Here is a 22719-nt window from a genome sequence, read left to right on the forward strand (position 1 = left end):
AATCTTTGCATATATAGGATAGGATATGACTTTTATTACGCCACAATGGGGATATTTGTTGAAACAATTTGTTGAACATGTAGCTTAGTTCTGACTTTGTAATTTCTTTAGCTACTGGTACAATTAACACAAGGTGGGTCCTGGAAATAACAAAAATCAGTTTTTTTTTTGTTGTGTGTGAGACGTGTTATTGAATTATTTGGGCCCCACTTGAGTACCAAAACCAAACCAAACAGAACCAGATTTACGTTGCAACAACGTTTGGTGGGTTTTGACTGACAGGCTATGCTGTCAATCCCGTGTTGGTGGAGGTGGGCCAATAGCATACCTTCTAACGCACATGTGTCAAGGTCCGGTCCTCGAGGGCCAGTGTCCCTTCTGGTTTGTTCTCTATGCTGATTACCGTGATCAGGTGTGTCAGTTGGCTTCTCCAACTTGTCAATGACTGAACACTCCTGGTCAAGGTAATCAGTAGAAGCTGGGGCAGCGAGGGGTGGAAAACCAGCAGGGCAGCGGCCCTCATCGGCATCAGTTTGACACCCCTGTTCTAACGAGTGAAATGACACCTTCTTTGCCAAGAAGGCCGCCCACTGTGGAAAAATACTGAACAATTTATCCGCCACCTGCCAGCGGGACGGGGGTTGGAATGACATATTTGAACGACTGGAAACAGCTGAACAGTCATATATTTAGTAGATATGCAGAAATAACCGTTATTCACATATATTTTTGATACTTTTATTGCTATGTTAGGCACTATATTAGTGGAAAAACATTAGAAATCAACATTAGTAAACTCAGTTCTCATTTAACTGCTTGCATTAAAATATTTTAATTATATCATTATATTAGAGCGCAACTGCTCTGTCTGTCATTGTTTTATCTCGCATACGCCTGTAAGTCTGATGTTCGGGGTTGGTTATATGAGCCACAGTACAGCGCCGACGAGTTATGTCATTTGGAGGAGGAAGATGCTGTCCTGGTCGCATTAGTTGTAGTCTGTGAGTCCATGGCAAACAGTGCTCCAGGATGCCTTGGAGGAATGAAAGATCCTTTCTCTGCATAGAAAACATGGAGGAATCTGAGTGTCCCTTAATTCTTACATACTACCCGAGGTCGTTTTGGTCAACCCCCATTGAAAATCGATTTTCTTTTTAAGCCCATCCATCCATCCATTTTCATCCGCTTATCCGGGGCCGGGTCGCGGCGGCAGCAGTCTAAGCAGAGAGTTCCAGACTTCCCTCTCCCCGGACACTTCCTCCAGCTCTTCCGGTGGGACCCCAAGACGTTCCCAGGCCAGCCGAGAGACGTAGTCTCTCCAGCGAGTCCTAGGTCTTCCTCGGGGCCTCCTACCGGTGGGACATGCCCGGAACACCTCCCCAGGGAGGCGTCCAGGAGGCATCCGAACTAGATGCCCGAGCCACCTCAGCTGGTTCCTCTCGATGTGGAGTAGCAGCGACTCTACTCCGAGCTCCTCCCGGGTGACAGAGCTCCTCACCTTATCTCTAAGGGAGCGCCCAGCCACCCTGCGGAGGAAGCTCATTTCAGCCGCTTGTATCCGTGACCTTGCCCTTTCGGTCATGACCCAAAGCTCATGACCATAGGTGAGGGTAGGAACGTAGATTGACCGGTAAATTGAGAGCTTTGCCTTTCGGCTCAGCTCCCTCTTCACCACGACGGACCGATACACCGACCGCATTACTGCAGCCGCCGCACCAATCCGTCTGTCAAACTCACGCTCCTTCCTTCCCTCAGTCGTGAACAAGACCCCAAGATACTTAAACTCCTCCACTTGAGGCAGGAACTCTCCTCCAACCTGTAGAGAGCAAACCACCTTTTTCCGGTCGAGAACCATGGCCTCAGATTTGGAGGAACTGATTCTCATCCCAGCCGCTTCACACTCAGCTGCAAACCGCCCCAGCGTACGCTGGAGGTCCTGGCCTGATTAGGCCAACAGGACAACATCATCTGCAAAAAGCAGAGATGCTATCCTGTGGTCCCCAAACCAGACCCCCTCCGGCCCCTGGCTGCGCCTAGAAATTCTGTCCATAAAAGTAATGAACAGAACCGGTGACAAAGGGCAGCCCTGCCGAAGTCCAACATGCACCGGGAACAGGTTTGACTTATTGCTGGCAATGCGAACCAAGCTCCTGCTCCGGTTGTACAGAGACCGAACAGCCCTTAGCAAAGAGTGATTGGGAGGCCGTTCCTCCCAATCACGCCTCTCCAGGTATCACTGTCATTACCTACGTGGGCATTGAAATCTCCCAGAAGAACGATGGGGTCCCCAGTTGGAGCGCTTTCCAACACTCCCTCCAGGGACCCCAAGAAGGCCGGGTACTCCACACTGCCATTCGGCCCGTAAGCACAAATGACGGTGAGTGACCTATCCCCCACCCGAAGGCGCAGGGAAGCGACCCTCTCGTCCACCAGGGAAAACTCCAACACATGGCGACTAAGCTGGGGAGCTATGAGCAAGCCCACACCAGCCCGCCGCCTCTCACCGCAGGCAACTCCAGAGTAGAAAAGGGTCCAGCCCCTCTCAAGGAGTTGGGTTCCAGAGCCCAGGCTATGTGTGGAGGTGAGCCCGACTATTTCTAGCCGGTACCGCTCAACCTCCTGCACAAGCTCAGGCTCCTTTCCCCCCAGTGACATGACATTCCATGTCCCAATAACCAGATTGGTTATCCAGGGATTGGGGCGCCCAGGCTCCCGCCTTTGACTGCCGCCCAATCCACTCTGCACCGGCCCCCTACGGTTCCTACGTCGCTCTTTCGGGCTGTGCCCGGCCGGGCCCTTTTTTTTTAAGCCTTCAACACTATTATATTTCTTGTGCCAACAAAATTCTATTCTCATATTTTTTCCTGTGTGTTGGAAGTTCAGGAAGGACATCCTCATCGTGCTGGAGTTTAATATAACATTTAATATTAGCATTATTGATCCAGCTTTAAATACTTAGTATGAACAGTGCTTAATGTACCTGCACTTATAACATATCCGAAGCTGAAGTAATCCACTCTTACCTCTGTATGCTACTATTATCAGCATATTGGCACCCAGAGGAGAACCTTAACTAAAAGGCCACATGTGCAAATGTTATGGTGCCATGTATGCTTACTCAATTTATAACCAAACCCTAATACATAATAACATGTTAATGTTATAGGGTTAATGTGTTCAGCTTGATCGCAAGGTTGCACATGCATAAGCAGAAAATATACAAAATCAAGTCGCTGGAGTAAAGGAAAACATGACAAAATCACAAACAAGTGTATAGCGTGAAATTGTGGTTTATAATTTTTTCAGTTTTTCTTTTTTACATTAAAACTATTTATTTTGTTTCGCTGATTAACTGACCTCAACAGGACAATTTAAAATAGCATGTATTAAAACAGAAGGACGACGTCATCGCTGATGGCGCTTTTATTTTTAGCTTGATTACGTCACTTCCGAGAGACCTTGGCGTAGCAGCGAGTGACTTGACGCCGCCGAGAGGCGGAAGACGTCCATGCGGAAGAGCGGCTGGACGTTCAGCCGATCTGCAGTGCAGCCTGGGAGCTGTCAATCGTCTCGCTTTGTATCTCTGCCACTGGAGGCGACTGATGCGTTCGTTGCGCTTTATTTACAAACAGCGGGGCAGCGGTAAGACAAGTAAGAACATGTCGACTATAATTACCTATTGTCTGCTTTCACACCCCTTTGTCCCGGCACCTGCTGTGTGTGATCGGTTGACACCGAAGCCAGGCCCTGCCTCTCCATCATTTAACAACATGCTACTAACCTTAGCCAGGTTGCTAGGCATAGCGCTGACGATGTCAGCTGCTTCTAGTCGTAGGAGCAGGCGAAGAAATGTATGACAGTTGTTGCTAAGTGTGCCAGGACCGCTAGCTTGAATATCTGCTTGTTTTTTGCCTTTATACGGTGAGACGTGCGGTGGCTAACTAGGGATCACCTCACCTAACGCTAGCTTGGAAAATAAAGATTAGCCGTTAGCTAATCAATGAATTGTTCCTCCAATGTGATTTCCTTCTAATGCACAATATGCGGCCAGAGTTTCCGGCAATGTTTTGGCGAAACCGAACAAGCTCACTTCAGTTACTTATCAGCTGTGCTTGACATATGCCACAGGTATTTGGTAGGAAGAAGTTTATCAGCTTGTTTATCCAGCAGTGAAATGAATTGTTATTCAACTATCAGTTCTTTCAAAGTTCCAGTAATTTACTGTTGCTGTCAACGGTGTGTGAGACAACATAAGCATCAAGTCAATGAACTATTTTCTGTTGACTTTGGCACTGTATTTTATCTAGGGCTATTAAGATTGACCAGCGTTTGCTTATTGCATCTTTGCTGTAATCGACATATGGACGTCACAGGGCACATATGTTAAACCTAGGACACCTGTCACCGTCATATGGTTCCTTCAGAGACCAGGAGATGTTCATATTTCAGTTACACAATGTTACAGTTTGTTCATAATAATTCCTAAAATAATTTTTCTTCTATCATTTTTAACTTTCGTGATGTTATATTTAAAATGTTTTTTCAAGCTGTAAGGGGTCACAGTGTGATGATGAGAGGTATAATACGGTAATAAATGACATTAAATATTGTGCCTTCTTTGCACTATGGTTAGGTCTGACTACCGGTAATCTTTGTGAAGAGGTTCGGGCAAACTTATAATAAGAAATACCAAGAAGATTCCTCTCCACCAGCTGCAGAAATCTGTTGGTTGGAATGTCATACCTTCACAATGAGCCTTTTTTTCTGAATGAATGATGAAAAGTCAGCTTTGTGTGAAAGGTGATGACTCTGCTTCTTCTCCAAAGATTTTTGGGAGGATTTAGTAGATGGGTCATTTTGCCTCATTATGAACCCGCAATCCTAAAGCTTGGTGCTCATATCACACTCTGGCTCTCACTGGCTCTTAATACAACCCTGCTACCACACCTTGGTTCAGATTGACTGACTCAGGCTTTGTGATTTAGTGTCATACAATGATTAAACTAATGTTAGGTTGATCTTCACGCTATTTGTTTCTGTTCACTGCAGGTGTGATGCACATATGTGTGCAAGGTGTTCTACAATAGCAAAATAACCTCAAAGGAGAATGAATGCAGAGGAGCTGGAGCTGCTCAGTGACTCCAAGTACAGGAATTATGTGGCAGCAGTGGACAAAGCCCTCAAGAACTTTGAGTACTCCAGTGAATGGGCAGATCTTATTTCTGCACTGGGTAAACTCAACAAGGTAAAAAGTTCAGTGTTTCATATTGAATATGTCAAAAATGTTAATGTTTGGTTTTGGATGTATTCTCACTTAAGCAATTCATTGGAACATAAATATGTATCATGGAGAGACCTCATACTGTATCTCTGAAGAATCGTTTAGGTGTGTCTCTGCCATGCTTCCCTTCCACACATGTGACCAAGGTTTGCTTCCTGTTACAGGTCTTGCAGAATAATGCAAAATACCAAGTTGTTCCCAAGAAGCTGACAATAGGGAAACGGCTGGCCCAGTGCCTCCATCCTGCCCTCCCCAGCGGCGTCCACCGTAAGGCTCTGGAGACCTATGAGATCATCTTCAAGATAATTGGCTCTAAGAGGCTGGCTAAGGACCTCTTCCTCTATAGGTAATACTATGATAAAGGGGCAGGGAAATGGTTGGGCCCAACATACTCATATAGTTTCTTAACAGCATCCATGTTTTCCTTATCACTACAGCTCTGGGCTCTTCCCATTACTCTCCAATGCTGCTATGTCCGTAAAGCCTGTACTTTTGGGGCTCTATGAGACCTACTACCTGCCCTTGGGCAAGACTCTGAAGCCAGGCTTACAGGGGCTGCTGACCGGGGTCCTTCCTGGTCTGGAGGAGGGATCTGAGTACTACGAAAGGTTTGAGTGACATAAATAAAAAGATATAACATTTGTATGTTTGAATGCCAGTGTTTGATGTAGTCATTTTAATCATTATTTTAATTAATTATGATGATTTGTTAATGTAATTGAATGAATAGCATCCCAAATTGTGAAAACCAACATCAGCCTTGTTCTATGGACTTGCCACTGCAGAAGGTAAATCCTGGTGTGTGATCATTCATAATCACAACCCTTGTTCTTCTCAGAACCAACACGCTGTTGGAGAAGGTGGCTGCTGCCGTGGAGCAGTCAGCCTTCTACAGCGCTCTGTGGGGCAGCATCCTGACCAGCCCAGCTGTGCGCCTCCCGGGGGTGTCTTTTGTTTTGCTGCACCTCAATCGCAAGCTCTCCATGGAGGACCAGCTCTATGTCATGGGCAATGACATTGAGCTCATGGTACACGACATATGCTCACTATGAATATGCCTTGTCAGAATATTCAAGTAGCAACATGCTCATCATTAGACTTTTTTGCCTGTGGATATCCTCTGTGCGGCAGTAGTCAGACATATATGCTTTCTCTCATGCATCTTCCCCAGATCTCTCTGCATGTTTTAAAGCAGCTTAATAGATCATATAGGTAGATGACTGGGTGTCTTCATACTCAGGCCGTACATGTGCATGATAATATAAACAACGGTGGCCATTGATCAACTCACTAGTAGGTTATCACAGTCATTATCTGTATATGTAGATGGTCATCGGACTGTTTTTATACTCACCAGGTGGAGGCAGTCAGTACCTCAGTCCAAGACTCTAGCGTTTTAGTGCAGAGGAGCACTTTGGACCTGATCCTTTTCTGCTTCCCTTTCCACATGAGCCAGGTAAGAAAGTCGAACAATATGTGAGATCTGACTGAAACTCCAGGACCGTGTAACCTGAATGTGACGTCTTACACTGTACATGTCTGGACTGGATCCAAACGATGCACTGTGTAGTAAAAAGTGTTTATGCAGGCATCAATATTAACATGGGATGAAAGTGCTTCACTTTGTCGGTTTGTGCTTTTGCAGATGTATGTGTGATTACAGTGAGGTGATTTACACAGACAGCCAGGGGCTGCTTGTTCAATCCTTCTCCTCAAAACATTTCCCGATCTGTCATGTTGTCTCATGAGGGACACAGCTTGTATCTGATATGTACAGTATAGTGAAGAACCAACCAGTCACAGATGTTCTGTTGTGTTCTGTTGTGTTCAGGCTACTCGCCCTGACATGATCCGGATCCTGTCAGCAGCTTTGCATGTGGTTTTGAGAAGAGATATGTCCCTCAACCGCAGACTCTACGCCTGGCTGCTGGGTGTGAAATACACACACGGACACAATACTGACTCTTGGATACAGTATGCAACATCAGGGTTGCCATTCATTTTGTAACTCTGGTGGAATTGGAATTAGGACTAAGATATGAATTCATGTAACAGAGTTATGACATGGTGGGAACCTTTACATACTTTAAGGGCATTTACTTACTCGTTGGGCCTCATTCTCCACTGTTCTTTGATAGCAATGGCTTCCTAAGAACAGTTTCACTGTTTTCTTTTTAATCTCTGTGTACAATCCAGGCACTTGTTAACTTATGCAGTTTGTAGAATTAGAACACATATGCACACACATAGGAAAACAATGGGGTTATTGGGTTCTTCAATATACGAGTGAAGGTACATGCAGAAGGTACATAAACCTATTGTGGGAGGATACTGGTGAATGAGGCCCATTGGTCTTGTGTGTGTGATCTGCCTGAACATGTACACTACTATATATTCATGTTTGTCTTATTTTATTAATACAGTACATTCAGTAATCTAGTGTGAGCTGTGGTCATTGTCTTAATTTTTTTCATTTATTTGCAACTCCCTGTGGACCACTGTGCTGGTAAGTGCCTGCATAGAATAAGGTGTCTTGATTCTATTTCCGGGCCAGATTCTACCAGTGCTTTCTGTTGTGCCTTTTGTTGAATGTGCTTGATATTTGTGCAGTTCAGTACAGTGTTGAACCTGTATATCTTGTGGTCTTTAAAGGATTTGACAACAACGGTGTGAGAGTAGGGCCCCGAAGCACGCGCCAAAGCAACCCGGAGGAGCACGCCAGCCACTACTTCAACGCATTCTCTAAGGACATGCTGGTACAGGTGAGGCTTCAGCATGAACTAAGAAAGCAGGTCACCATGAAAAAAGGCTTTGGCATTGTTTGGAATTCTAAAAGTCACCTATATTAAATTCTCTTTGGGGATTGAATACATTTTCTAGTCATTTCCTTTCAACAGTTTGTGCTTTGAAGACAACTCCCAGTTGCCCCCCCCCCCCACTTGTGTAACCTGTGCTGTCACACCCAGTACACCACAATGTGACCAAATCTGGTGCTCTGGATTGCAACAGGGGGAAATCATGAGGGAACATTCTGCTTTTATTTATTATTTATTTATTTTTTTTATTTGCTTCTTTGCCATCTGCTCTGAGATCGTTATTTGAGCTCCTTCCGATGGGGCAAGTTAAAACCTACAGGGAGCTTCTGTTCCAGGCTTCGCCACATTATGTGGCAGACGAAGCGTGAAATATATGTAGAAGCAGAAGAACAAGAGGCTGGATGCAAATGTGAGATTGATGTTGCCAGATGAACTATAGCGGAAAAAAAAACAAATTTGCCCTTTGCTGCACCAAAAGGGGTTTTGGGCTTTGCAGATATTTACTGATTTCTCTTGTACAGTAACGCTCTGCGTGCCTGTGTGTTCATGTTTCCAGGCAATGGTAGGAATCTTGCAGGGCAAGGCCAGAGGCGGGGAAGAGGAGAGCGTCCTTATGCATGACCTCAAACCTTTTCGCATCCTTATAAGTCTGCTGGACAAGCCAGAGCTTGGTAACTACTCTCATCCAAAGCAATACAAGTATAAAATGCGTCATCGTCCTCCATAAACCAAATGCAGATATCATGCAGAGTCTCTGCGTGTGTTTTTCTTCAGGTCCTGCCATCCTAGAGGATGTTTTGATCGAGGTGTATCGTACTCTCCACACACAGTGCCGAACAGAGCTGAACCTCCAGAACCAGAGTTCATTCAGCAAAGATCACACACACCTCAGCAGGTCAGTCCAGTCCTCAACTCCACTATTTGCACCCCTTAAATTTACTGTTAAAATCGATGTGGTAGCCACACATTGCTACCTTTGATTTGTGATGCTAACTTTGCCTTGTCATCATCAGTAAACTACGAGAAAACAAAAAGACGGCAGAACTTATTAAAACGGCCAATCTCCTCTTCAACTCCTTTGAGCCGTACTATATGTGGGACTACATTGCTCGCTGGTTTGAGGAGTGCTGCAGGTTTGTGAAAATGTCTGGTGATTGTAATTCACGATTCTGTTTGATGCTCAGCTGCTTTTTTACCCATCCCAGATCTTCTGGCATTGGATGAGGTGGCCTCAAATACTATGCAGAATCAAACCAAATGTTCACTGCTTAATGTTCCTTACTCAAGACATTTCAACCAACGTTGCAGGAGGACGGTGAACAGCAGCGCACACACGCAACGGCACTCTGGTGGCACGGATCCTCCAGAGCTGTCATTGGTGGAGTTCTGTCAGCTGGTCGATTTCCTGCTGGACATTGTTTCCCTGGTGAGAATTACTTTCTGACATGTCTTTCCTTTTACTTTGTTTTGAATTTCATCTTCAAGTCTTTATTTCTCAATCTTTGGATTAACATTACTGACTTTTTCTCAATTATACCTTTTCCATTTTTATTTTCACTCCCACTGTAATTTCTTCTCTTTCTGTTTATTTTTTTTCTCTGTCTTCATTTATTTAATTTCATATCTTATTTAAACACCTCTTCACCTCATCATATCTCTTTCACCATCTACTCTGCCTTGTGTCCTCCCAGTGCTTGGCTTTTCTTTCCTTGTCTTTTAATCCCTTGCTGTCTTGGCTCACACACCACCTTCATAAATCCACTGTTTTTACAAGTACATTCCACAAATTTAAACTCAATGTCCATGTTGTGAGATTCATGCTCTAACTTAATATCCACTGGGATGTTATTGCCACCCATTGGGGGTGTGTGCCCCGTCCTGTTCTAGATCTACTGTATGTACAGTACAGTACTGTATGTGTTTATGCTGTATTCACACAAGTTAAAAATACCTGTGTGTTGTGTTTCTCTGCCCAAGATTTTTTATTTGCATCCTATTAGAAATAAGCTTGTCTATTTCCAATCTGAATAGTTTGGAAATCCACTCTTGTATTACCCTGTTTAAATGCGTGTGTGTGTAGAATGAGAGCGAAAGGTGACTGCAAGGTTGATGTGTTTGTGTGTTTCTGCCTGTGCTCTGCTTGCTCCTCTCTGTTCAAACTATCTGCTCTCTCTCCTTGAAGCCTACTAGAAGCATGAGGGTAATCTGCCAGGTAAAGTACTGCTCTTTCCTGCTTTTTCACCTCACCCTGCTTCATTGAGGCTACGATAACATTTCTGCAATGTCCTGCCAACATCCCTCAGGCCGTTTTGTTCGTGTCCCGCTTTGACTAAGCGCGTCAGAATGACTGACTCGATGTCACATCTAATCCAGAACATTTACATGATCCCAAGAGAGACGTGGGATTATAGCAGTCATTACGAGTGGTGAAAACCTCTACCCCTGACTGTTTGGTGTGGATCTTGTGAAAATGAAATCTCCGCCCAGTGTGTATGTGATTATGTTAAGCATGCATGCACTTATATGCTACTGCAGTGCTCACATATTTGTAAGAAATCGAACTCGATTTCACACGCTTATTCTATGATTTCCCTCGTTATGTTTAGCTCATATTTGTTTTAAAAAAATATGCTTTTATTTTGATATCACAGTACACATGATGCACGCACAATGTAATGCAAGGAGGCAACTAAATCTGTCATTGTCTCTCACAATCACAATGTAATTATGTTGCATCTAAATACACAGAGGGTTTGTTCTGATAATGCACTAAATTTGGTAACAATTGTATAATAGCTCAAAAATATAGATTAAAAAATGTGTTGATTAGTAAGAAGAAGCTTAGTCTATAATTCAATTTTAAAACTACATTTCTTTTATTACTGAAAAGAGGCACCCTCCAAGTAACATGTATTTGTTACTTGGACTTATAATTTTGACATCCTTTGTGTTTTTCCAATATTTCCAGGAGACATACATAGAGATCCAGACCGAGCATCTTCCTCAGCTGCTGTTGCGGATGGTGGCAGCTCTGACCTGTCACCTGCAGGCTCTGGGCCTCGGAGAGCTCACCCACTGCCTTCGGCTCTGTTCGAAGATCCTTAGTAAAGTGCAGCCCCCGCTGGTCTCTCCTTTGGCCCTGCCATCAGGCTCCCAGGCTCAGGGCCTCTCCAACGCCACAGGAAACCCCTCAAACACAACAAGGGAAAATAGCAGGGACAAAGAGGACCAGAGGGTGAGGAACCCTGTATAATATTCCAGTGCTGTTCATTTGTAAGAAAAGGGTCAAAATTTATCCGTCTTGTAGAGGATCAGGTTCTACTGCCTCTTTAAGCTCGATCAGAGAGTGTTTTAGTGGGCAGTCAGAAAACATTGTGTTTTTTTTTCTGAAGTTACAAATTAAAAGCGATGCTACTGCCAAGAAAGCCTCTTTGAAAAGCGTTGCCTTCTGATGTCTCTGATCCTTCAAAAAATGATTCAGATAAAAACAGAGCAAATCCCAGTTTAGCACTTGACCCACTTTTTCTACATGTGACAAAAAGCAGTTCATGCTGTTGACAGTGTGCCCTGGTCCTTTCATCTGTTGAGTTCGTACTCCCAGCCCTGGTCTTTGCTCAGCGGCATGGTTGCTTAGGTGTTCGAAAGTTAAATTTGAAGTTGAGTTAGTTGTTAGTCTGAGCATAGATGGGGCCTGCATAGACCATAGTAGAAACAGAGAAGATGAGAAATCAGCAGCTGAGCCCCAGCTTGTCGTTCCCCTCTGAGGAAAACAAAGAGTAGACTGGCTTGTGATGCCTGTTGGGTGGGCCGCATCCATCTGAGTGGAAAACATACAGCTTGCATCTACTAAGTTCTATAATGCTTCCATCCCCCACCCTCAGGGCCATAATGAAAGGTGCTAGTCAGTGTGCCATCTGAGTCCAGCATCCAGGCTGCATATGTTGGCTTAATCAAAATGCATCTAGTAGCGCTTAGGATCATAAGAGTCTCATAAGTGCCACAAGTGTAAAATATAAACATAAAAAAGTGTTATTTCACTACAACAATACTTTTGTACCTTAGTGTCTGTACATGCCATCACATATTGTGTTTCCAGGAAATTTAATACATTGTTTTAAATTAAAATGTAAATTTCTGTCTTGTCTGAAATAACAATGAGAGTCACATGTGCCTTTTCTCACAGGCCACCTCCACTACTCTGGAGTTACCTGACACTAGAGACGTATTTGAGAATGTAGGAAATTCTCCCAGCAGTCGATCCTCAGAAGGTGGCTTCACAGACTTTATACAGTACCAAGGAGACGGCCAAGAGGAAACGGGTCAGACGCCTCACCTCCACCCGGTCAAAACAAGCTGTCGCTCATCAGGGTCATCACAAGCTAAACCTCTGGACAAACCAGTCATGCAGTGCTGCCTGGAGCACTTCCAGCAATTTCTCTCCCGCCTCATAGTGTTGTATATCAGCCCTGGCCGAGTGGAGAAACCTGAGCTTAAACAGAACGAGCTCATGCATTCAGGGCCTCTGGTTTCAGAAGACCTTCAGCACAATGGTCGTGTAGAGTCACAGTCAGGTTGTGGGTGGATTCAGAGGGAGTGTGTGGCTGCCTTCACTGCTGCCTGCCAGCTCTTCCTAGAATGCTCCAGTTTCCCTGTCTACATTGCTGAGGGGAATGTCAAGTCCTCACCCACACAGGAGGAGCAGTTTGGTAAGGAACGCACATATTCATGACATGCACAATTTCCTCATTTTCTGCAAAAGCTGAAGCCACATTTAAATGTCTTTATATTCTTCTTTTGTTCACGCAGACAGCGAGCAGGTGCGTCTGCCAGTGTGGCTGCAGAGTCTGATGGATGCATGCTGCCTGGCCAGTGATTTCAGTCTGCAAGGTGCAGCCATCTCCCTGCTCATGGACCTGGTGGGACTCGCGCAGTCAGTCGCCATGGTGACCGCTGAGAGCGCGGCATCTGGTGGCAGCTCTGAGTCTAACCAAACCATGAGCCCCAGTCAGGGTCGTGTGGCTGTCATCATCAGACCACCACTCACTCAGGGAATTCTAAAGCACATTGCGGACCAGACGGATTTTTTTAAGGTAGGATTCTTGTTTCAAGGTTGCAGCGGGTCCGTTGGCATTTCTTATTTTCCCTGCTGTCCTAATATCCTATTGTTGGGACAGAGAGTGGCTCTAATCCTGTGGAACCAGCTGAGTGAAGGAACACCTCAGCACCATCAGCGCAGTGTAGAGCTCTTCTACCAGCTGCACAACTTGGTGCCTTCCTCCAGCATCTGTGAGGACGTGATCAGCCAGCAACTCATGCACAGAGACAAGGTGCATACCTGACCACACAGCCAACAGCTACACACACTACGTAATTCATTGTGGATACAACAACTTTCTTTCTATTTTTGTAGAGGATTCGGTTGGAGGCTCATGTAAAGTTCTCAGTGTTGTGGCATTTAACACGAGATTTGAACATTACCAAGTCGTCTCCTTTTAGTCGCACGTTTGATAGGTATGTGGTCCACACACAAATAGTTCAGTTACTTAAATTTAAATTAGTCATTATAACAGTTGTGTTTTGGTTGCATTTTCTTTTATTTGATTCTTTTAAATCTTCACATTTTGTCCCTCAGGTCTCTCTTCATAATGCTCGACAGCCTGAGCTTTTGGGATCCGTGTACCAGTGCAGTTGGCCGTGCTTGGTTGAATCAAGTTCTTCAGAGACATGACATTGCTCGTGTCCTGGAGCCTCTTCTCCTCCTCCTGCTTCACCCCAAGACGCATAGAGTGTCCATTCAAAGGGTCCAAGCTCAGCGGCACTGGGCCCAGGCTTTCCCCGACCCCCCTGAGCAAGATCCATTAGAACCGAGCTACACAAGAGAGTTTGGCTTTTCAGACAGTAAGCACTGGCTGTGAATTCTATTCCTTGTTTTACTACATTAAAGTAGTTTTTATATTCATCAAAACTAAAAATAGTTTAATATTAATTAAAACCTTGTTTCAATTCTTAGATTTTACTCACAGCCAGGGGGAGAGGTTGACACAAGAGGAACTCCGAGGATTGGGAATGTCTGACATGGAGCCATTCTGTCTGACTGTCAACCCCTTAAGTGACAGTCTATCTTTACTGAGCCTGAGCAGTGAAAATTTGCAACTCACTGGTGAATGTCATCCTCCTGATCAACAGGGGGAGCCCCAAAGCTCAGAGTCCAGTGGTTCTCATTCATCTACTTTGGAAAATGGCAGCTTTGAGGAACATGAAGGTGTAAACAGCACACTTAGTAGTTCAGACCAACAGCCATGTTCCTCAGATGACATATCTGAGCATTCTATTGAAGAGGTAGTGTCTGATGTTATAAAAGAGCTAATAGACAGGGTTTTGAGTAGAGTAGATGATGGTCTTGTTGAAGTACCTCCTTCTCCTGAGAACTGGCCACAGACAGACACAGACAGTACATCTTCAGATACTTCTACTGGTCCCCATCTTCAGTCTGGTCCTATCCACCAGACGCTTCCAGAGATGCTAGCTGGAGGGACGCTGGAGTTCCTCTCTGTCACACCAGCTAATGTTTCCGCAGAGGAGCAGCACAAAGAAGGTATCACTCGTCATAGTTCATCTCCTTCCATTGTCACGTTGGCGGACAGTTTGGAACCAGCTGCACCGGACCAAAGTCTACAAGTGGACGACCCTCAGGCCCGTAAGCGTAGCCATAGCAGCACCCAGCTCAGCCTTAAAGGGAAGATCATGGAGAAGCTAGCAGATAAGTCTCCCGGGGCAAAACCCAAGCTCAAGAAGAGCAAAAGGAAAGAGGAGGAGAGACAGAGAAAGGCAGCGAATCAAGCTGAGAAGCTGCCCCCCAGTATTTTCTTTGGGGACAGTCTCGATCTAGAGAACTGGTACAGCTGTGGTGAAGGAGAGGTTTCAGAGATTGAGAGTGACATTGGCTCTCCCAGCGGGGGCTGCAGTGAGACTGCCGGGGGTGTTAGTGTCACAGGACGCAGATCATCCTCTGCTCCTCCTCGTTTCAACATCCATCCCCTCTACCAGCACGTCCTCCTCTATCTCCAGCTGTATGACTCGTCCCGGGCTCTCCACGCCCTGTCAGCCATCGCAGCCATGCTGAGAGCTGCTCCCTCAGGGTTTGTAGGAGCCATCTCCACCACCAGCATCAACAACACCTACACTCCACAGCTGTCTTTGCTTCAGAACCTCCTGGCCCGGCACAGGGTCTCTGTTATGGGCAAAGACTTCTACTGCCCCATCCCCCAGGACTCACACTCTCACTCATTTCGCAGTGCAATGTACCTGGAGATCATTATTTCCCTGTGTCTCTACTTCCTAAGAAGCTACTTTTCTGCCCATGTGACAGCAAGCCCCCAGGACCTGGCAGGAAACCGGGCTATGCAGCTGACCAGCGTGGAGGTTCTCACTCTCCTCTTCACTGAGCTGTCCAAAGTAACAGGTGGCTCAGCCAAAGGCTTCGCTAGTTTCATCGGTGATGTCCTCTCTAAGTGTAAAGTTCAGAAGGTTGTCCTTCATTGCCTGCTTTCCTCCATATTCAGCGCCCAAAAGTGGCATGAGCAGCGAGTGGCAGGGATCAACGTGGCCACAGTGGAAGAGGGTTTGTCCGAGGACAGTGTGATCAACCTGTCAGAAGACCATATAGACAGCTGCAGCGCCGTCCAGTCCCAGCTGCTGAGGCTGCTGCAGAGCTTAGTTGTACTTGAGCACAGGGTCCTGATACCAGCGGACGAAGGCGGTGAAGGGGGGCCTGTGGGAGGAGGAGCAGGTGGTGGAGTGGCAGGAAGTGGGGTTGGAGCGGGGTTTGAAATGCTGGGCGGGGAAGTGGAACATGTAAACCCTCAGCAACCAATGACATCGCTGCAGTACCTCCACGGGCAGCCAATCACAGCGCAGGGCATGTTTCTGTGCGCAGTCATCAGAGCGCTGCATCAGCACCACGCGTGTAAGATGCACCCCCAGTGGATTGGACTTATCACTGCAACCCTGCCATACATGGGGAGGGTGCTGAGGAGGGTGGTGGCTTCAGTCACCCTGCAGCTGTGCAGAAACCTCGACAATCTTCTTCAGCAGTATCGCTACGAGACTGGGATAACAGACGCCAGGTATTAAACCTTGCAACTAAAGTTGTTTGCCTTGATGTAGTACACCTATGTCATAGTTAAAACTTAAAGGTGTGTTGCAGTGTACAGGCAATACAATGCATAAAGGAGCAATCTGTAAAAGTGGTCTGGCCACCAGAGGCCCCATGATCATTAATTGTGCCAGAGATGGCCAGCTCTGCTTGTTTCCAAGCATTCCTGCACATAAGACTTGAGTTTGACTGTTTGACTTACCTGATCAGCAGTGGACAGGTCAAGGCTTTTTGGAAATCAAGCAGAGCAGTTGTTCTTTATTGTCTCTTCAGTGGCTTTTCCAAAACTTTGCATTAACATGTTGAAAACAATAATATGTAATATATACTATACAATAATTAACCTGTGACCTTAGAAAGGTGTAGGACAGACATTCACTAAGCCCCTGATCACAAGTTTAAACCTGTCCACAAGCATATTCCCAGGGGATTGATCATTTTTATTTATATTATCTGTTATTGTCATTTTCCTCCTGTCTTCTAGACCACAGTGGATGGCCCTCTGCATCCCTCCTGACTTGATACTGACAGTGTTGGAGGGGGTGACAGCCATCATCCATTATTGCCTGCTGGATCCCACTTCCCAGTACCACCAGGTGGGGGTGCTGTTTACCACTTTATTAAATTTAAATTTTCGCCTTATAATTAATTATTTATAAACAAATGTTTCTCTGTTGTTTCTATGACCTCACCATCTGACTATAGTGTACACAACTAGTGTTACACTATAGTTACACTATAGTACACTTTTTGAGTACTAAATGTGTGTTTTGTATTGTTCCTCTTAGTTACAGGTGAGTGTTGACCAGAAGCACCTTGCTGAGGCTCGTTCAGGCATCCTCTCCATCCTCCATACCATCATGTCTTCTGTCACCCTGCTATGGAGCATCCTTCACCAAGCTGACAACTCTGACAAACCAGCTGCTGCCTCTGCTTCTTCCACTTCCAACATAAATCTGGGCTCCACTAAGGTACAAGTATTGAGAAATCTTACATCAAATTTTAATTTTATTTGGTACAGATTTAGCCAGTCTACTATTGTCCTAAAAAAGTTTTTTATTTCTGTTTGTTTTACTACTTTTCTCAAGCAGTAGTTAAAAACAGGTCAGCTTTAATGTAGATAATATAAATTATCGTGTTATGTAATTTGGGGTGGGGATCCAGTATGGAAGAACAACTGTTCAGTAAGTGTTTGATATTTATTATGAAGGTCAGATAGTTTTCATAAGAAAGGTACTGTACACTAAAAGACCTCCTCTTTATAATTTGTGCTGCAGAACCTCCGCCAGCAAATACTAGAGCTGCTGGGACCAATTTCCATGAACCATGGTGCTCACTTCATGGCAGCTATTGCATATGTATGGAATGAGAGGAAGCAGGTCAAGACTCCTGTCAGAAATAAGGTGGGTGTTCTACAGAATAAAATCTTCCCATACTGTAATATTTGAATAATATTAAATCAGGTATTCTGACCAAAAGCAATAAAATCTTATTCTATTATTTAGTTTTAGCAAAGTACAGATAATATGAACTATGATTATCTATACTTTTTATTTAAACTACTACTCTCTTTCAGGTCATCCCATTAGCCAGTGAAGAGCAGCTCCTGCTGGTTGAGCTGGTTCGTTCAGTGAGCGCCATGCGAACTGAAACAGTCATGCAGACAGTCAAAGAGGTTCTAAAGCAGCCTCCTGCCATCGCTAAAGACAAGGTTTGTGTTTTACATATTTATTGCTACTATCAACACCTTTACTACAGTATTACTGTAGTCGAGAGTAACACAGGCGTATGAAATAAGCCGAGATGAAGGATGTCATGCCCCATTTTTACTTTGTTCTATTTGAAAAGGTGTAACTGTATTAGTTAGAACCTTTCTGTATACTCACAATTGTTGTTCTTGGAATCTTACTGTTCATTGTGCTGTTCTTCCTCAATATACCTGCAGAAACACCTGTCTTTGGAGGTCTGCATGCTGCAGTTCTTCTATGCCTACGTTCAGAGGTGAGTCCCTTGTATGTTGATGTTTAGGATTCACGCTTAGCAGCAATCAGCAGAGACAGAGCTACATGCAAATTGCAAGATCACATCAGAAAGAACATCACAGTATTTCCACACCTTAAACATCAGTGAGTGAATGAAATGCACAGTGGTGGACATCTCGAAAACAGCACAGATTATTAGGGATTCCCTAGAAACAATAAATAATAATAAATAATCTCTGGCAAAGCTCAGGTAAAGTACTGCGCACTGCTAGCAGAGGTGTTGCTAAAAATTATCTGAATCCTGGGCTTAAAAAACATGTAAAACTGTACACTGTAAAAAGATTAGTTCACTGCATTTTCTCTAAGTAAAGTCATTAGACACAGGGGTGTCTTTGCTACTGTGTGCCAAGCCTTGTGAAGTGTTGCACATGCCTGTTCCCTGTTTGTGTTCCAGGATCCCTGTGTCCAGTTTAGTTGACAGCTGGCCCTCTCTCCTGGCTTTGCTGAAGGACTCTGTGCAGTTAGGCCTGCCCGCCCCGGGACAGTTTCTTATACTAGGGTTGGTTTCTGTTTCTTCACTTCTAGACCATAGCATCCACTTCCTGACACATCATCGTTATTTCTTTGTCTTTCTTTTCTCCAGAGTGCTGAATGAGTTCATTTTGAAGAACCCTAATCTGGAGAGTAAGAAGGACCAGCGGGAGCTCCAGGTAATTACTCCAACCTCGTTACATTATGTCTGTATTTTGCATTTTAAGAGCTACTACTACTGACTGTCTACATTTGCACAGAAATATAAACTGAACCATAGTAAAATTATCATACTCACCGTGAATATGGAATCCTTTTCATTTGTGTATTTTAGGATGTGACCCATAAGATTGTGGAGGCCATTGGAACAATTGCAGGTTCTTCTTTGGAACAAACTACGTGGCTGAGGAGAAACCTTGAGGTTAAGGCTTCTCCTCAGATAGTTGTAGACGGCACCAACTTGGAAGCGGATGTAGAAGGTGTGCTGCTCTCAACCACTTGTCCACCTTAACATTGCACTCAAGACTTCCTGTGTCACTCATTATTATACTGTATACATGCTAGAACTAGTTCCACACTAGTTGTAATAACAGAGTAAAGGCTTTCTGGGTTATATTGGTGTTGTTAGATAACACAGTTATAGAATCTGCTAAAAATAGTAAGCAGGAACATTTTACACTGCATTGCATTGCATTGCATTTGGCTGTCAATCTAAGATTCATGCTCGCTGTGTGTTTGTTTGCAGATCTAATGCTCACAGTAATGGAGGCCTCCAGCTTCACTCCATCATTATACAGTGTTCACGCCCTCACTCTCTTGGCTGAGGTAAGACACTTCACGTTGCCCTATCCTGCCCTGCTGTCATATAACAGGCTATCAGCCAGGAACCTATCCATCTGTACAACAACCTCCCCACATTTTCTTCACTTAGCATTAATAACCTAACCAATCATTTAAATGTAAATGTAGGTGCTGGCTCACCTTCTGGACATGGTGTTCTACAGCGACGAGAAGGAGAGGGTCATCCCACTGCTGGTTAATATCATGCACTATGTGGTGCCCTACCTTCGCAACCACAGGTTTGTGGACAGTTGGTGTCTGTTTTTGTTTAGACTTGACATTTCTCATCACCTCATTGCACACTTAGTGCTGTTTACCATATATTTTGTAAATACGAAAAGCACAGTTTAGATGGGAAAACGTTTGATATCACCAGTTAATGAAATCTCAGCTTCTGACTTCATAGGGAGGATGGAATGCAGCAAAGTGCAGCGTGTTAAAATGAGTCATATATTTAGATCAGATCGTAATGTTTTCTGTTTTCGCTGCCAGTGCTCACAACGCCCCCAGCTACCGGGCTTGCATCCAGCTATTAAGCAGCCTGAGTGGGTACCAGTACACGCGCCGCGCCTGGAAGAAGGAGGCTTTCGACCTCTTCATGGACCACACCTTCTTCCAGATGGACTCCTCCTGCGTCAGCCAGTGAGTAGGAGAGGAAATGGATGAGTGGTGTGGAGCGTAATTGATTTTAATGAAAGAGAGAAAAAAATAACACATTTGCTGTGTGCATGTGGAATAAATAGAAAAGCAATAAAACCCTTTAATGAAAACTACTTACATAATTACATGTGCTAATTAGAAGTTGCCTCTACTGTATATGGAGAATTACGGTAATATCAGCATAATTTTTTTTTCAGCTGGAGAGCCATCATTGACCACCTGATGACCCATGACAAGACCACATTCAGAGACCTGATGAGTAGGTTTTATTAATATATGAAGTGATATTTAACATGCACATAATGACTTGGCAGTTCAGGATTTCCTAATTACAGCACTTAAAAGGCAGTGACTCTTGCCTTTTTATTTAATCAATCTCCCCTAATCTGACACCCCCAGTGTTGATTAGGACCAATATTTACAGTGTATTTCCGCTCCAGTTACACCTTGCTCATTCAGCAGCCAGATCACTAACGGCGACTGTCTGTGTTTCCCTTTAGCCCGAGTGGCTGTAGCCCAAAGCAGTTCTCTGAGTCTGTTCACCAACAGAGATGCTGAGCTGGAGCAGAGGGCCATGCTGCTCAAGCGCCTGGCCTTCACCATCTACAGCAGCGAAGTTGACCAGTATCAGAAGTACCTGCCGGACATCCAAGGTAACCTGATGCAACAACATGATGCAGCCACATGTGTCTCGCTTCCTCTGATTCCTCTCTTGCCTTCCTTAACGTGAGGTCTGATGGACATAGTGAGTATTTTGATGTCTGTGTTTTTCAGAGCGTCTGGTGGAGAGCCTGCGTCTGCCTCAGGTGCCCATCCTTCATGCTCAGGTCTTCCTGTTCTTCAGAGTGCTGCTTCTGCGTATGTCACCTCAACACCTCACCTCACTCTGGCCCACCATGATCACTGAATTGGTGAGTACTGCACTACTCTGACTAGTTTTTATTTATAATATAAACATACACTGTTCTTATACTGGGTTCTTCTTCAGGTTCAGGTGTTTCTACTGATGGAACAGGAGTTGACAGCAGATGAAGATATGACAAGGTATTTTTGATGGGACAAGCTGAATAGAAAAGCATTTTTCTGACTTAATTATAATGTTTATCATCTGTCCTCTTTAGGACATCAGGGCCGTCTGTAGCTGGACTGGAGACCACATATTCTGGAGGGAATGGCTTTTCCACCTCGTACAACAGCCAGCGTTGGCTTAACCTCTACCTTTCTGCCTGCAAGCTCTTGGACTTGGCCTTAACCCTGCCCCCTGAGAGCCTGCCTCAGTTCCAGATGTCAGTACAAACAAACCTGGCTCATCGTAGCCTTTATACAGCATGTTGTTATAAGAAATGCCCTTTGCTTCTTTTAATGCTTCGCTGACTTTTTGTGTAGGTGAAAATACTCTTATATCTGAGTTGGTCCTTCCTTGTTACAGGTACCGCTGGGCCTTCATCCCAGAGGCTTCAGATGATTCCGGTTTGGAAGTGAGACGTCAGGGGACTCATCAGAGAGAATTTAAGCCCTATGTAGTTAGATTGGTTAAACTACTGCGGAAACGAGCCAAGGTATTTCATCCTCTTTCTAGTCTCTGAGGTTCTAAAATAGGGAGACAAATGAAGTGAGTTCAGGAAAATGCTTGTTATAGGAAAAGGCATGTGAGTGTTTGTTGGGACTGATAAAGGAAAAAAATGAATCTAAATAGCTTTACCGAGCTGTAGGATCTGCCGCATGAAAAATGGATTTTTCAAAACGTTTAAACCATTAACTCCTCTCCTAGAAAAACCCAGAGGAGGATTGTTCAACTCGAACCCTCACCTGGGAGCCGGGGCACCTGATGCTCACCCTCTACGTGATCCGCAGCATGGAGCAGTTACTGCCCTTCTTCAACCTGCTCAGCCAGGTGTTCAGCAGCAAGGCCAGCAGCCGCTTGGGTCCAGCCTTCACTCACAACCCCACAGGCTCCTCCTTCCCCGGGCACAAGGAGGGCCACAAACTGGAGAGTCAGAAAGTGTTCTGGAGTCGAGCTCGGCAGAACATTGAGGAGATGGTGGAGAAGGATTTTTTAGAGGGACTTATCAAGACGTGAGGACAGTACAATGAGAGGAACAGGAAGATTAACACACAACTGATCAACACTAGTGAAAACCTCACCCTGCACAGAAGAGCAGGGGAGACATATGGAGAAATTGTTTGTACATTTTTGTATTTATAATTATAATTTTACTTTTCAGAAGCTATTGTATTTAATTTTAGTTATTTGTATATATGGAACAGCTTTGATGACTGACTTTTACCATGTAATGTAAGTCCTACGGGACAAAGTGAAGATTCTATGCCATTCCATATTGGTGTGACTTATTAAATAAAGATTTCTAATGGGAGGGTTAAATAAACTATGTCATCTTGACATGTAAAACACGTCTACACTTTGTCACCCTCCGCATATTCTGACCTTAGAAA

At 44.6% G+C, this 22719-nt stretch overlaps 1 protein-coding gene and 1 long non-coding RNA gene across 7 annotated transcripts in view; one reads left to right on the plus strand and one right to left on the minus strand.

The window, feature by feature from the left end:
* LOC129603182 (uncharacterized) overlaps nucleotides 1–456 on the minus strand; it is a 28187-nt gene extending 27731 nt beyond the window's left edge. For both annotated transcript variants that reach the window (XR_008692886.1, XR_008692885.1), the window contains exon 1: nucleotides 329–456. This is a non-coding gene — a long non-coding RNA (uncharacterized LOC129603182). The remainder of the gene's footprint in view (nucleotides 1–328) is intronic.
* A 3007-nt stretch (nucleotides 457–3463) lies between these two features.
* Nucleotides 3464–22666, plus strand: dop1a (DOP1 leucine zipper like protein A). 5 transcript variants are annotated; one of them, XM_029129504.3, is made up of 38 exons: nucleotides 3464–3642; nucleotides 5050–5245; nucleotides 5446–5627; nucleotides 5719–5889; nucleotides 6120–6309; nucleotides 6639–6737; nucleotides 7113–7212; nucleotides 7934–8043; nucleotides 8654–8768; nucleotides 8872–8992; nucleotides 9111–9230; nucleotides 9406–9523; nucleotides 10280–10309; nucleotides 11066–11332; nucleotides 12281–12803; nucleotides 12904–13187; nucleotides 13272–13424; nucleotides 13508–13608; nucleotides 13730–13995; nucleotides 14108–16223; nucleotides 16737–16848; nucleotides 17041–17223; nucleotides 17530–17655; nucleotides 17829–17963; nucleotides 18198–18253; nucleotides 18689–18793; nucleotides 18878–18944; nucleotides 19100–19244; nucleotides 19511–19590; nucleotides 19735–19844; nucleotides 20098–20247; nucleotides 20463–20524; nucleotides 20766–20918; nucleotides 21040–21176; nucleotides 21254–21309; nucleotides 21387–21551; nucleotides 21695–21824; nucleotides 22037–22666. In XM_029129504.3, exons 2-38 carry the CDS (start codon nucleotides 5108–5110, stop codon nucleotides 22343–22345), a joined length of 7485 nt encoding a protein of 2494 aa, XP_028985337.1. In that variant the 5' UTR covers nucleotides 3464–3642; nucleotides 5050–5107; the 3' UTR covers nucleotides 22346–22666. The 5 variants fall into 5 exon arrangements, with proteins under 5 accessions (XP_028985337.1, XP_028985336.1, XP_028985339.1 ...); XM_029129503.3 differs by having other exon boundaries at nucleotides 3465–3651; XM_029129506.3 differs by having other exon boundaries at nucleotides 3465–3651; nucleotides 7961–8043.
* The last annotated feature ends 53 nt before the right edge of the window (nucleotides 22667–22719 follow it).

This window comes from Betta splendens, chromosome 16 (genome assembly GCF_900634795.4).
Source record: "Betta splendens chromosome 16, fBetSpl5.4, whole genome shotgun sequence".
In the NCBI taxonomy this organism is placed as follows: Eukaryota; Metazoa; Chordata; class Actinopteri; order Anabantiformes; family Osphronemidae; genus Betta; species Betta splendens.

What these genes read in the sequence shown, in the direction of transcription:
- dop1a (XM_029129504.3), top strand. Translation starts at nt 5,108, where the DNA reads ATGAATGCAGAGGAGCTGGAGCTGCTCAGTGACTCCAAGTACAGGAAT. An exon ending in CCACTTCCCAGTACCACCAG is followed by an intron (nt 16,849 to 17,040) that starts GTGGGGGTGCTG and finishes TGTTCCTCTTAG; the next exon opens with TTACAGGTGAGTGTTGACCA. An exon ending in CCCTCACTCTCTTGGCTGAG is followed by an intron (nt 19,591 to 19,734) that starts GTAAGACACTTC and finishes ATGTAAATGTAG; the next exon opens with GTGCTGGCTCACCTTCTGGA.